At 42.0% G+C, this 13,356-nt stretch overlaps 1 protein-coding gene across 4 annotated transcripts in view; it reads left to right on the top strand.

Annotated features, from left to right (window-relative positions):
* The window catches only part of neo1a (neogenin 1a), a 146,812-nt gene that overhangs the window by 106,298 nt on the left and 27,158 nt on the right, over positions 1–13,356 (top strand). For 3 of the 4 annotated variants that reach the window (XM_029497560.1, XM_029497561.1, XM_029497562.1), the window contains exons 8-9: positions 10,465–10,699; positions 11,856–12,010. In XM_029497560.1, coding sequence (XP_029353420.1) covers positions 10,465–10,699; positions 11,856–12,010 — 390 coding nt within the window. The remainder of the gene's footprint in view (positions 1–10,464; positions 10,700–11,855; positions 12,011–13,356) is intronic. The other variant, XM_029497563.1, reaches the window with a different exon arrangement.

Below are 13,356 nucleotides of genomic sequence, written 5' to 3' on the forward strand. Positions count from 1 at the left end.
GAAGGAAAAATTCCTCAAAATATATTGGAAAAACACACAAACCACAGACAGGGGATCCTTCCACTACATCAGACCACCAACCTTAGTCTCTGTTCAAATCAAGAAGTGAGAATAGGCTGTTAAACGAGCCTTCCCTCCAGCCAGACTCTGCCAGCACTGAATAAAAGCTCAGACCCACCTCAGGGAATACAGTGTGCTCCATCATCTGCTAGCAGGGTCACGGCCAGGCCAGGGGGAGCGGGCATGTAACATTGTGAGCATGTGAATGTGTCAGAACAGTGCACCATGTATGCTGTTGGCACGGACTGCATCCTAAGTGTACATTCAACAACAGCCACCAGTGTGAATGTGCGATAGTTAAACAACATGTCATATACTGCTGGGGAACACACCCACATATGGTCCCGCAGGTTTGTTTGTTTGTTTATTGTGTGTTGATTGCTGTGGGGAATTTTAATGAGGTCACCGGGACACAAACTAATGTGCGTTTCTCAATTGATCCAACTAAATTGTTCCTTCTTGCCGGTTCAAGCCTGCGCTCATCACGTCAGTGCTGTGCTTCTTCTTCTTGACTCCACGTTTTGTACTGGCTCTGCAGAGGTGACGTTGCATGCATCAGAGGATGGATGAAACGCGTGTGATGGTTTAATTCATCCACTGCAACAATGAACTTTTTGTAACGCTCAGCCTCTGTGAGAGAGCTGTTTGTTTAACTCTATGGTCAATGTTGAGGTTGCAGTTTGAAGTGATGTTTGTTTTCCAGATTGCAATTTCCTCAAGTCAATATTGTGTCATAATAAACTTCCCACTGAAGTGAAGCAGCAGAACAAAAGATGAGAAAGGGAGCAGTCTGCTGTTTGCACCAACTAGAAGTCAGTATGATTCAACATTGTGATAAAGTTGCTACAGAAATCTATATGAATCCAACTTAGCTGTTTTCCAACAGGTTAAGTTTATGTTTAGCTGTGGTTGCTATTATCATAAATACCTTATCATAACTTGCAGTGTTGAGTGTTATGGTTGATAAAGCAAATATGCTAATATTGTTTTAGTTATGGAGTAATTATTTTTCAAAATTCATGTGATCATTCAAAAGAAATAGAAAACAAATCATTATATGTACATTTTAATATATTCCACTAAATTCTGCCCCATAGCAATATATAGTGAAGTTCAAATTTGGGGATGAATCCCCGAAAATGAGCAAAGAGTGTCTTAACTGAACTACGTACAAACAAAATATCTTTGGCATTTGTATCAACTACATGTCAGTGATAGTGATTGGTTGATGTGCTCCTACACTGGAGGTTGTAGGAAGCTGATCAGAGGCATTGCAGCCTAAATTGATAGTGAAGAGCTGAAATCAGCCTTTACCAAATTGCTGTTTGAACCAGCACTGATGGCAGAGTAAGTGTTTGTGTTGTGGCACTGTCTCTCTGGGATGCAGGGCTGTGTGTGTGTGTGTGTGTGTGTGTGTGTGTGTGTGTGTGTGTGTGTGTGTGTGTGTGTGTGTTTACAAGCTGGGGCTCTCACAGAATGGGCTGAACGTTTCTATGTTCTGTATCTACTCAACCGTGGTGAAAGCCTTTGCCTCATTTATATATGTCTGTCCCCTAAGTGCTCACGGAAAGATGTTATGGATGCCTATTTTGTTCTTGTTCCACACAGGAAAGGCAAAAAAAGGGATTCAAATAAATAGCCTTCAGTACCCGCGTCACTACTGATTGTTGTTGTTTTGTTTTTTTTTTTTTTTTTGAAGGTCAGTCTTGTTATCAGCTCCAGTTTTAGCCACGACTGCGTACTGTACCTGTGTGTGCATACTGCGTTTTCTCCTGACGTTAGTTTTCACACAGCTCACTCACACGCGCCCACATTCACAACATAAAGCTGTCCACCTCCAACACTAACTAATCCAGGATGCTGAGCAGATGCTTTTGGATGGTGACAGTCCTCTGGGTACGGTAATTGGAAGTACCACACCAATCACAAACATCACTTTCCCTTCACACCCTTCCCTTAACTGCAGGCTGCTGACCTTTTGAGCAGCACCGCCAAAGCTGGAGCTTTTATTTTTCCTGTTAGCACCCGCCCTGCTCTCTCCACTGAGAACTCCTGTTTCCATAAGCTATAAGTAGAATAGGGAGTACCCTCACAGTGGGTTGTGTGCACCCCGCTGCCTGCTAACGTGGTGTGATCCCCGCCTCTTGGTAGGTCTAACCTATAGGGGGCCCTTTTATTAGTGGGAGTTTGATTAGCTGGACTGCGTGATAGTAAATCAACGAATAGGGGATGCAGCTGCTCCCACTTCACCAAACATCCTATTTGACCTTTTCAGCCTGTTTCGGGTTGTTCAGCTCCACTCACTTTGTACATGAAATATTGTGAGTGCATGTATACACTGTTACACTGAGCCTTCCCTGAAATCAATTACTTCATCCCAGGCTTGCATTGTTCCCCTGGAGAGGTTGAATTGTGTTTGTCTACCTCTAAGGTAATAAGATACAAAGGCAGGCACTGCAGAAAGAAAAGCTTGTTTCCAGTTCTGGGCATTGGTGGCAAGAAGCTCTGGAGATATTCAGCATTGTTGGCTGTTTTGATCTGCCTCAGAGGCGAGCCCCATGAGGCCTTGCTTTCCACCCTCAGCTAGCATGTGGAGCACATGATGCATATGATGCAGATTTGTCAGAGTAGGGAATGTGGTGGGGTTGGGGTGCTTACGATGTATACAATAGTAGCACACCTTAATTTACAAACCAAGTCTGGTCAAGCAGCTGTTGGCCTCATGATCACGCATGTTACTGCAAGTATGTGTGTTAGGAGTAAGGGGTTAGGAGGAACAAAGCAAATCACACACACAAACAAACTCACCAGTGGCTCATGGATCATGTATGGAGATAGTTAAATATTGATGTGCCCAACCCCATTCAATTACAGTCGTCATTTCCTAATAGGGGCGTTTGTTTTCCCCGACGTGCTGGGTTATGGGGATCCTCTGGGCTTTCTATGGCATTTTCTACATTCACATGCATTAAACTCCCTGCTCATTGTTTATTTTGAGGACCCAGAGCCGGGACTGTCACTTTATGAAAACCAAATTACCAGAAAGTAAATTGCCGAAGGACCCAGAGGGGATGTAAACACAGACCTCAACCCAATCCAAAACACATCCTAAACAAATACCTTCAACTTGTTTGTGTTGGCCCACAGGGAATTAGTGTTTTGTTTTGTTTTTTTGTTTGTTTGTTTGGGGTTTTTTTGGGGGGGAATTGAAAAGCAAGGTAAAATTTAAACCTGAACAAATGGTGCTGTTTATGAGGAAATGTCTTTTGTCAAAGGGGTTTCTATTTGATAAAGAAGAACTTGCAGAGGCCTCTGGAGGTTTTTTCGCTGGCTGATAAAGTGACAAATACCTCCCTCCTGCTGCAGAAGTATTTAGTGTATCAGCACATGGCATCCCAGAGATCCGTGGATCTATCAGATGTGTCCTTCTTTTCTGCTGTGACAGGAGCACTGAGGGAGTGCAGAGACATAAATACATCTGTGGGCCACTCCAAAGCCTTTAGAACAGCATTTACACGCTGTGTTATGCTGTTTTATGTTGTTTTTTTACATTTCGTCAAAGGTTGGCTTACACAGAATCAAAATCAAAAGCTTTGACACCCATGTTTCAGCATTCTGAGCATGAACGTGTAAGTGCTGACCACTCAAAGCTATTTCTCTTGACTCGCCTGACTTTGATGTGTCCCATCTGGCCTCATCAGTATCATCACTGTTTCAAAAAAAAAAAAAAAAAAAAGTTCCAGGAAAGTATTTCAACTGCTAAAGACTTAATGAGAAGAAATTTCAAACATATTTGCGATTTCCATGTATTTCTTCAATTAATAATAGCTTATTTCTCTCACGGGGAACGTGCCAGATTTCAAACATTTTTCAGTAGTGGTGAACATGCCCTAGGAAGTGGTAGGGAGGAATACTAAAGAGATGCCGTTTGAAAATTTTTGGGGAGATCAGTTTGAGACACAAAGACTTTTTTTTTCCTCCTGGATTATGTCAGTGAGTTGAAACACCTTGTCAGTTTAAGACTTTGTGAGATTTGAGCTGCACTTTAATCTCCAATGTCTCTGATTATCACAGCAAGAGGGAATGTGTGCAGTTACTGATATGCTCCACCCTTCAGCAATCTGACACCGTATCTCTGTCAGCTTCCCTTCGGCCGGTGATAAGGTGTCTGAACACAATACAGAGTGCAAGAAATGTCCCAAGATGAAACTTGTATTCCTAACAAGCAGTGTCCCTGCGGGGAAATGAGGAGGGCTTTTAATAATTTCTACTTGCACACAAAGCCATTTTTGGTCTTTGCTGATGAATGCCTCAGATTTTTATTGTTTGTATAATTGCTTTTCATTTGTTGCTGTATTGCTTGTGCAGCACTTTGCAGGTGTTGAAAATTGTGTTAAAAATTGAATTTCTTATTGGTGTTGACAAGGTACTCAGGAGGAACCAGAGAGAACAAAAACCAAAAAGCACTCAGTGCTCGGTCAGCCTTTTTTTTTTTCCCACTCCCACATTTCACTCTTTACCTCTCACTTTGTCGAAACATTGGTTTTCTCATTTCGACTCGGTTTTCTTTACAGGCACATTGAGGAGCGGCTCAAATGTCATGAGATGCCAGACTTGCTCATCTTTCTAGTCTTATCTTGAAAGAAAGCCAAGAGAACAAGATTTTATTGGGGAGGAGGGCAATCAGTTGTAACCAGTTGCTCTAAGGAAAAAAATATTTTTCATTTGCCTCCACGTCCAAATCGAGAAGTTAAAATAGTTTATTTCAGTATCCTTATCTCAGTAACTGAAATGTATGTTTTACTGGCTTGAATTAATAGAATGCTGTTTATTTTTTATTGAATTTGTCTGCAGTGCTGTTATGCAACTTTCATTTTTTAAAAGGATTGCACCTGATTTCTTGTGGTATTTATCTGAACTTTATCTTATCTGTTTTACCATGGATCTACTGATACCAATCTGCCTAATGAACTAGAAAAATCATTTAGTGACATTTGTCAAAAATTATTCATTCCTTTGGTGTGGCAGTGCTCTTAGCTGTACCAGTGCTCACCTTTACCACTGCTGCACATATATTTTCTTGTTTTGGTCTTATTTGCCTCGACAAAAAGGTTTCTGTATTAGAAACTGTTTATTCAAAGGTCCAAATGCAGTCTCCTGGATCCCTCAGAAAGTGCAAGAGCAGTTGAAGTGGTCTGCTGTTGTTTCTTTTACCTTCACTGTTAAAGAATATCTACACACTGTTATCTTTGTTCAGACAGAATGTATGATTTCATTCAAATCACACTTCACTTCAACCTCAAGCCCAGAGATGTACCATACAGCTTATGCTTCCCCATCAATTGAATGTTTGTGTGGAACCTGACAGATTGCGTGCTTAGATTGACAGTCTGCTTTGTGTTTGTTTTCTGGAGGCTCTGTTTCATGCTTTTGGATGATATTGTTAAGGCTCTTTTCATTCTTCCTTTCTATGGCATATAAAAGTATTGACTCAGTAATGGACCATTAGCACTGTGCTGGATCTGCTTCTTATGTTGTCATCATTACTGAAACACATTAGACACGGAAACTAGTCCTGAGTAAAATTCATTTTATGAGCGCCTGGCAGGGCCAGCTGAATTTCCTCTGAAAAAGGCTATCTGTAGGTGCAGAGCTATGGGTGCCTCCGGCAGATATGTGCATGCAGTAGATTTAAGCTCTCTTGGTGGAAGTTGCACGGCCTGAGCCAGTGAGGTATAGGCTCTTTTATCTGTGAACTCAGACTACATGGGGGGGGGGGACCCCCCCGAAAAGAAACAAACACACTTGGCACAACTTTACAGCTGCGCTTATGAGGGAATGACAGGGAAAGGTTATGGAGCTCCCAACGCACGATGCAAGTTTCTGTTATGAGCCTTACATCAGAACTTTAGAACAATTATTTTAATTTTGGAAATCACTTGTACTTTAGTCAAATATTAAGATGAATGCTACGCTGTGCATGTCTTTGTCCCAACTGTTTTGTGTATTGCTTCCCCAGATTCATTATGCAGATCTAGAGTAACCTTCCTCGTTAAGCCTTAATGCCAGCAATTCATTACCTCTGGCATAGAGACTAATGACTCTATTAATCAGCTATGAATAGAGCTTGGCAGTGGCAGCGGGAAGCTGACACCTCCTTACTGTAACAATCTTAGGCATGCATGGACAAGAAAGATTGTCAGGACACAGAAAACTGCCCAGCATGTCAATTACCTATATGTACAAAGATGGGAACCACATGTAATGGTTTTTAATATCTCTTCCTTTGCCTATCCCACAATGCAGCTGGCCTTACTCTGACAGACCTGGCTCAGATTTCAGGGTTATTTTTACTTTAGTGTAGTGCCCATTACTTCTTCAAAAAGGAGATATATCTCAGCTGTTTTGTTCTCAGATTCACACCAGGCAAAGGTACAGAGTGTCTGTGAGACAATGTGCCCTCCCTCCAGTGCCACTTTCAGTAATTCCCTCTGACCTCCGAGAAGTCCTTCTCTCAACAGCAGCACTCCAGCTTTATCTGTTCCCTTTATCCTCCCTGAACAGCACACTTAAAAGATTACTTTTCCGCTGTGCAGCATTTCTATAGAAACTACCAAGACAAACATACTGAAGGATTCAAGGAAGCTTTATTGTCAAAACAACAAAATGCATGCACATGAGAGGGGGATGAAATTTAGAACTGAGGCCCGGTCAAGCTAAAAATATTCAAGCGTGCCTTGGTAATAAAAAGTACTTTATTTTCATAAATAATGTATTATAGTACTTAAAAAAAGTAATAGTTAATTTAGCCAATATTGCACATGTCCGTGTTTGTGGTGAGGGAGCAGGGGTGAGTCTGTGTGTGTGTGTGTTTAAAGGGGACCAACAGAGTTCAGCAGGCTAACAGCTTGTGGATAAAAGCTGTTGTTGAGTGTGGTGGTTCAGCTCCTGATGCTCCTCCACCTCCGGCATGAGGGGAGGGGGGTGAACAGTGAGTGTGCCGGGTGGGTGAGGTCCTTTTCCTGCATCTGGCAGTGTAGATGTCTGTGGTGGTGGGGAGGCTGCCTCCCACAATCCTTTTGTCCTTTCACTGCCCTGTGCAGGGTCTTTTTCTCTACATTAGAGCAGAAACATGCCACACTGTGATGCAGGAGCAGAGAACACTCTTCACTGCACATTTGTAGAATGAGGTCAGGACTGAGCTCCCAAGTTCAGTTCAGCCTCCTCAGAAAGTAGAGTTGCTGGCGCCTTCTTCACAAGGCAGGAGGCGTCCAGGTGAGGTCGTCGGGTAGATGTACGCCCAGGTACCTGACACTGGAGGCCTTCCCGATGTGCAGGGGAGAAGGGGACGTGTCTGTTCCTCCAGAGTTTTTGTCACATTGATGCAGAGGTTGTTCTCTCTGCACCAAGTCTGTAGGTGTTGCACTTCCTGTCTGTATGCGGACTCATCACTGTTGATGCAACCCACCACTGCTGTGTCATCCGCAAATTTAACAATACGACAGCGGGGGTTGTTTGCCATGCAGTCATATGTCAGCAGGGTGTACAGGAGGGGGCTCAGCACACAGCCCTGGGGAGAGCCGGTGCTGTGGATCTTAAAAGGATCAGCCTTGTGTCTAAATACACACATGCATGTGGACAAACTTGACTTCACTTGTTATGTCTCAGTCAACAGGTAGTTGCTTGACTTGTGCACAATAGACTAATGTGAAACAGACTTTTGGAGACTTGGGTAGTTGCCCGGCTTTTTTAATGTAGCTCTCTTTGGTCAAAGAAAATGGGTTTTCTAGGAAACCTGTCTGCTGATTCCTGTCAGACCTTCTAAATGCTCTATAAATGGGGATAATTAGGTGTCTTATTTGAGAGCTGAAGCACAACATAAGGTTGTCAAGTGGGCTCCCGCTTATTGAGGAGGGCCACTTAAACCTTCTTGCAGCAGTATCAGCATAAAAAGCTAATTTCATTACATTTATATTAGTGACTGAAACCTTTTTTTACAGAAATGCTTCCACAGAATCTTCTGATTCTATGCAGGCTTTAAGGGACAATATCTGATTTCCTGTGGATTTTATCCTGTCTTGGTCTTTTCTGTTAAACTTCCGTCTGTGCTGTACAGATACCAAAACTGTTAATTTTTCCAATTGATTTAGTTTACAGAAACGATCCAGCTACAAACAAGCATCCCTTATACAGAGCTTTATATCTCTGCTGTGCCAGAACTCACCTTTTACCTGCCACCATTGTTCCTATTGATTTTGTTCCATTTACGGCTGAGCTTTGTTTTTATTTTAGGAAACAGTTAATTGATCCCAGCTCTCTTCCTATGAGCCACCATTTCATCCATTCTATATTGGTTGGCTCTTTACAGTAAGACCTGACTGCAGCTTCCCAGGATACAGTCCCTCCACAACCAGCCAGATATCTTTAGATGTACAGTGTAGTTTGTGTTTTTTTTTTTCCCTTATGAGCTGTCAGTTTTAGTATATTAGTATTTTTTTAATGACTGTATTAATGCTAAGATAAACAGTAATTGCTGTGTATTCTCACTGCGTGCCCCCTCATCAACAAACAGGTTTCAAGCTTTTGTTTATCCCAGGAGCCTGCTTATGGTTGTTATAACCTCATCACTAGACACCAAAATGATGTGCTTTTTTTTTGTGTGTGTACTGTACGTGCATGTGTGTGCGCATGTATGTGTGTAGTTCAATAAGTGAAGATAATCGTTGAGCATTTGGTCATTTACACTGCAGTCAGAAAGAATTAGGACATGTCCTTCATTGTTTGCTGCGTCTTTTCCAGTCAACTGTAGTTGAAATGTAACTGTGATTTTTAGGTTCAAATTTAAATCCTCAATTCTTGAACATTCGTCCAAAACATATAGATGTGGAAACCAAGGGGAATTTGCTTTGGCAACTGAATATTATGTATGTGATGAGTTGATGTGCTTTTCACCAAATGAACGTGTCAGTTTATCAAAATGGGGGGCTTGGAGCGAATGTTATGTACACTCTTATGTACCTTGTAAATTAAGGCTCACAGTCAGCACAATGTTTCCATAGTAACTCTTTCATTTAAATGCAAGCTGCTGAAATAAGCCTCCAAGAAAGCATCATGTCTAAATTGTGCAGTCAATAGCGGAGCTGGAGCTAAACCTTTTCAGATCCTCATGTAGACACAGAGCATCTGTTCTTTACAAACATTTTTTCACATTGTGAGAGACAGAGAGGTGTGTTAGTAACATGCAATTCCTCTGAAGAAAATACAGCAAATTCTTCATATCAGTTCAACCGCAGAAGCCAGTGAACCCTTGGAATTTGAAATATAAACAAATAGCGAAAGCAAATTAGTGGTTAGTCTACATTCCGTAATAGATGGAGTTGCCAGTGGCTGTTATGCATTTTAACGCAATCTCTCTAGTAATAACAGACTATTTGCACTTCACACTTGCCGTGCTCCTTTTCTGTTTTTGCTTTGCCTCCCAGTCAATTTCCCTGACCTACAAACCAGTGGGAATGTCATATATGCTGACATTCTTTCCGTTTGGTTTTATTTTGCCTACTTGCCAGGCAAATGGAAAGCAGAGCTTGCAGAGTCTGACCGCAGATTGTTCCTCCAAGATGGGGGAAAAAAAAAAAAAACAACTCACAATCACAAACATTTTTTGTGGCTAGGCAGTGGAACGTGACAGCTAAAGTGGTTAAAAAATATTATATGGTGTGTTAGTGGAGAAAAGATCTCAACACAACTTTTGTTGGGGACTGGGTGTTGTTTGTTTTGTTTGTTTTTTTCAGTTGTTATACTGTCTGAAAACAATAATTGAAATTTCTTAACACATAGATTGTTTTCTTGTGTGTATATGAAAAAACACCCTCCTTTGTTTTACATTGATAACTAGCCAGTTTTTAGTGAACAAAAATGTCACAAAAATGCAAACCAATCATTTTTAATCATAAATGATTGGCAGGAAAGCCGACCATGAAAGTTACATGTATGATGTAATGTTCTGCTCCCACTACCTTTACTTTAGAGAGCTCTGTGTAGACTTGCATGTGTAGTCCCCCCCTGTATTGTGCTTTTATTTGTCAGCTTTGTGAGTGCAGTAGAAATGTTTTATTTCTGTGGTTCCTTGTCATGCCAAGAGTCTTTTTTTGTTACGTTGTTGTTATTTTGTTTTTTCTTCTTTTTTTTGTTTCCTTCCTTCCTTTCGTTTCACTGTCATTTCCATTTTCACTCCTGACCTCTCCTACTTGACCTGTTCCTGTCAAACACCCCTGTGCGATATTGCCTCCCCACCCAAACCCTGCACCCACCCCCCACCCCACCTCACCCTCAACACTGCCGCTGTCTGCTGCCCCTCCCTCCCTCCCTCCCTTCCTACCTCTCCTGCCTCCTCCCGACCCAAAGACGTTGTCCTGCCCTCTATCCCTCCCCCCTCACTGACTCCTAACACTACTGACCATGTAACGCCAGGCTCCGGAGGTGTAGCCAGTCCGTCAGGGCCCACCCCCTCTGCCCCCAGAGATGTTGTGGCTTCACTGGTTTCCACACGCTTCATCAAGCTCACCTGGCGCCCACCGGCCGAACCTCACGGAGACGAGTTAACCTACTCTGTGTTCTACAGCCAAGATGGCACGAGCAGGTACGACACACACCAGGCTGTAGTACAGCCCTAAGGGAATAAATACACACATTGCTCTTTGCATCAGCAAAGTACTAATAAACCTACACAGCCCCGTGCGGGAGTCCTAGACCACTCTGAGAATATCTAATTAACACAGTTAAGCTCTTATCTTTACTGTAAGTGTTCATTAATTAAAACAAACATCCTCCCCTAAAAGATTACATTTTTAATATTGAAGTATAAACAAAAAAATCTGTTCAAACACTGTAATTCCATTTTTTCAAGCAGCCTTTTTATAAATCCTCTGCAGCTTCTTGTGTGAAATATTTACTGCCAGTGAGTGAGAAGGAAATTCAGGAAGCAACGATTGTCCTTTTCATGTTTCCACTGAAATTCATCTTAAAATATCTCTAAGCAAGTTTCAGAAAGTGACATGTTCTACCTTGTGCTGGAGCTTTACGTGTGAAAGCAAGCATTACTGTATTTGTATAAATGAGCGTGTTTACACAAATCACTGCAGTTGTGCACTCATTGCTTTGTCTGGAACCAGCTGTAGAAAGATTAGTTAATTTATTGGATTAACTTGAAAATAATTTCATTTAACAAAAAGGGAAAATGCTTTTAGTCTTTTCTCCTCCTCAAATTTTTTATCAAAATAAAAGAGAAGGCGGGGGAGCAAGTGACAGATGTCAGATTGAGTTCTGAAAATTTTCTTTATGTCTTTTATACTAAACGATTAGCTGATAAAGAAAAGTATAGTTAAAAAAAAAAATCCCTTTTTGCCATTTTGTGCCTTTATTGTCTGATGGGAATGGCAAAGAGAGAAGAGTAGTAGCAAACAGGAAAGACTCTAACCCTAACCACTGCAACAAGAAGTTACAGTGGAGGCTGACCTGCTTTTTGTACACACATGGTATTTGGCCCTAACTCAGCTACCAGTGGATGAAAGCATTCACAAAAATATTGATCAATACTACAACTAATAGAAAGTGATTTAATGCACCAGAAATTTATGTATTTCTATCCGTGAGAACTACAACATACAGGCATATGTTGTATAACTTTTGTCTCCAACAATTCATTAAATATTTGATTACTACAACCTGAAATTAAACAAAGGGACACGCTGAACTCATAAACTGTTGTGGTACTCATCTGTGTTTGTCCACATAAGGGAGCGAGTAGTGAATACCAGCCATCCAGGGGAGATGCAGGTCACCATCCAGAATCTCATGCCAGACACCAAATATCGCTTCAGGGTTGTGGCCCATAACAGCAACGGCCAGGGAGAGAGCTCTACAGCGCTCAAAGTGGCCACCCAGGCTGAAGGTAAAGACACATGCGTAAACAAACAACATTCACAGACATTGATTTATATGTACACAGTAAACAAGGCACACAAAACAAGCTTTAGCCAGTTTTTTGGAACTGTGCTCACACTGGCATACTCAGGCTAACAGGATGCACTCAAAAGGAGCGCATAAATGCACAAATAAACATTCACACAAACAAATATTCACTGACATACAGCATATGCTCACTTCAAACAGCAACCTTCCCCCTCCCCAAACACACATAGAGGTACCTATGTAGTGCTGTGAGTTAAGGCAGACCACCCAACAGCAGAGCAGAGAGAGGCAGTCTTTTCTTGTAAGCCGCTTCTTGTTTACTCACCAACATGTGCCGTGTGTGTGTGTGTGTGTGTGTGCGCGCGTGCGTGTGCGCTGCTTGGCTACTGAAGTGAAGGATGTTTGGAATTAGCTTTCTGGAATATATCCCTCATCCAATCTGAAGCTCATTACAACATTTGACTGGAGGACACAGAAGAGTCATTGAGAGGAGAGGGGGCCAAAGTGGTTCTCATCCTCTTCTTCCTCTTTTCGCTTTGTGTTTGGGTGTGCAAGTCCCTCACTGATGCTCCTCAAAATCTCTGACTCACCCCTATTTGAAAACACTATGAAGGGGAGTTCCCTCATCACACCATCAGGGTGGATGTCCCCTCACCTCTTGGCTCAGCTCCAGCTCCGTTACTGTCGTTTTCTAGGTCAGCTATTGTCTTTCCACCTGTGTCCTTGGTTGGAGGGCAGACAGAACGACACACACTACGCCTCAGTGCTTACCAGCAGGAGCCAAGCCACCCATGGGGATAGCAGTGAGGGCGGGCTGTACCTGTGCACTACATCTCTGTCATGTGTTTACTTTCAATGACTTGAAGCTTAAATTGTTGACCTGCATCTTGAGTGCCAGACGTGTGCACAGAGGGCTGACCCGTATCACTTCTCCTCAGAGACGGCCTTAACACACCGTCCCAACGCACACAAGCAACCTCTCGCACTTGTGTGCAAAAACAAATGTGTTCTGTCATGAATGCCTGCAGCTAAGGCTTACAGGATTTGTATCACACAGAAATACAGACCTTGTAGTTTTCATTTCATTGTAAATCCAACATGGCACAATAAAGAGACAAAAGGAGACAGGAGATGTCACTGTATATATACACGTGTCTATATATGTGTATATATGAGTGTTAAGTGTACAGCATAGCTACAAACATTATACGTGGTTTCCCTTGGTTACATCTGACCTCCAGCATAACATTAAATATTAAATTGCATTCACATTTGCAACAGATGAATATTGAGGTAGGAATTCTAGCCCTATTTATCCATAATCAC

The sequence above is a fragment of the Echeneis naucrates genome, chromosome 3, assembly GCF_900963305.1.
Source record: "Echeneis naucrates chromosome 3, fEcheNa1.1, whole genome shotgun sequence".
Lineage (NCBI taxonomy): Eukaryota > Metazoa > Chordata > Actinopteri > Carangiformes > Echeneidae > Echeneis > Echeneis naucrates.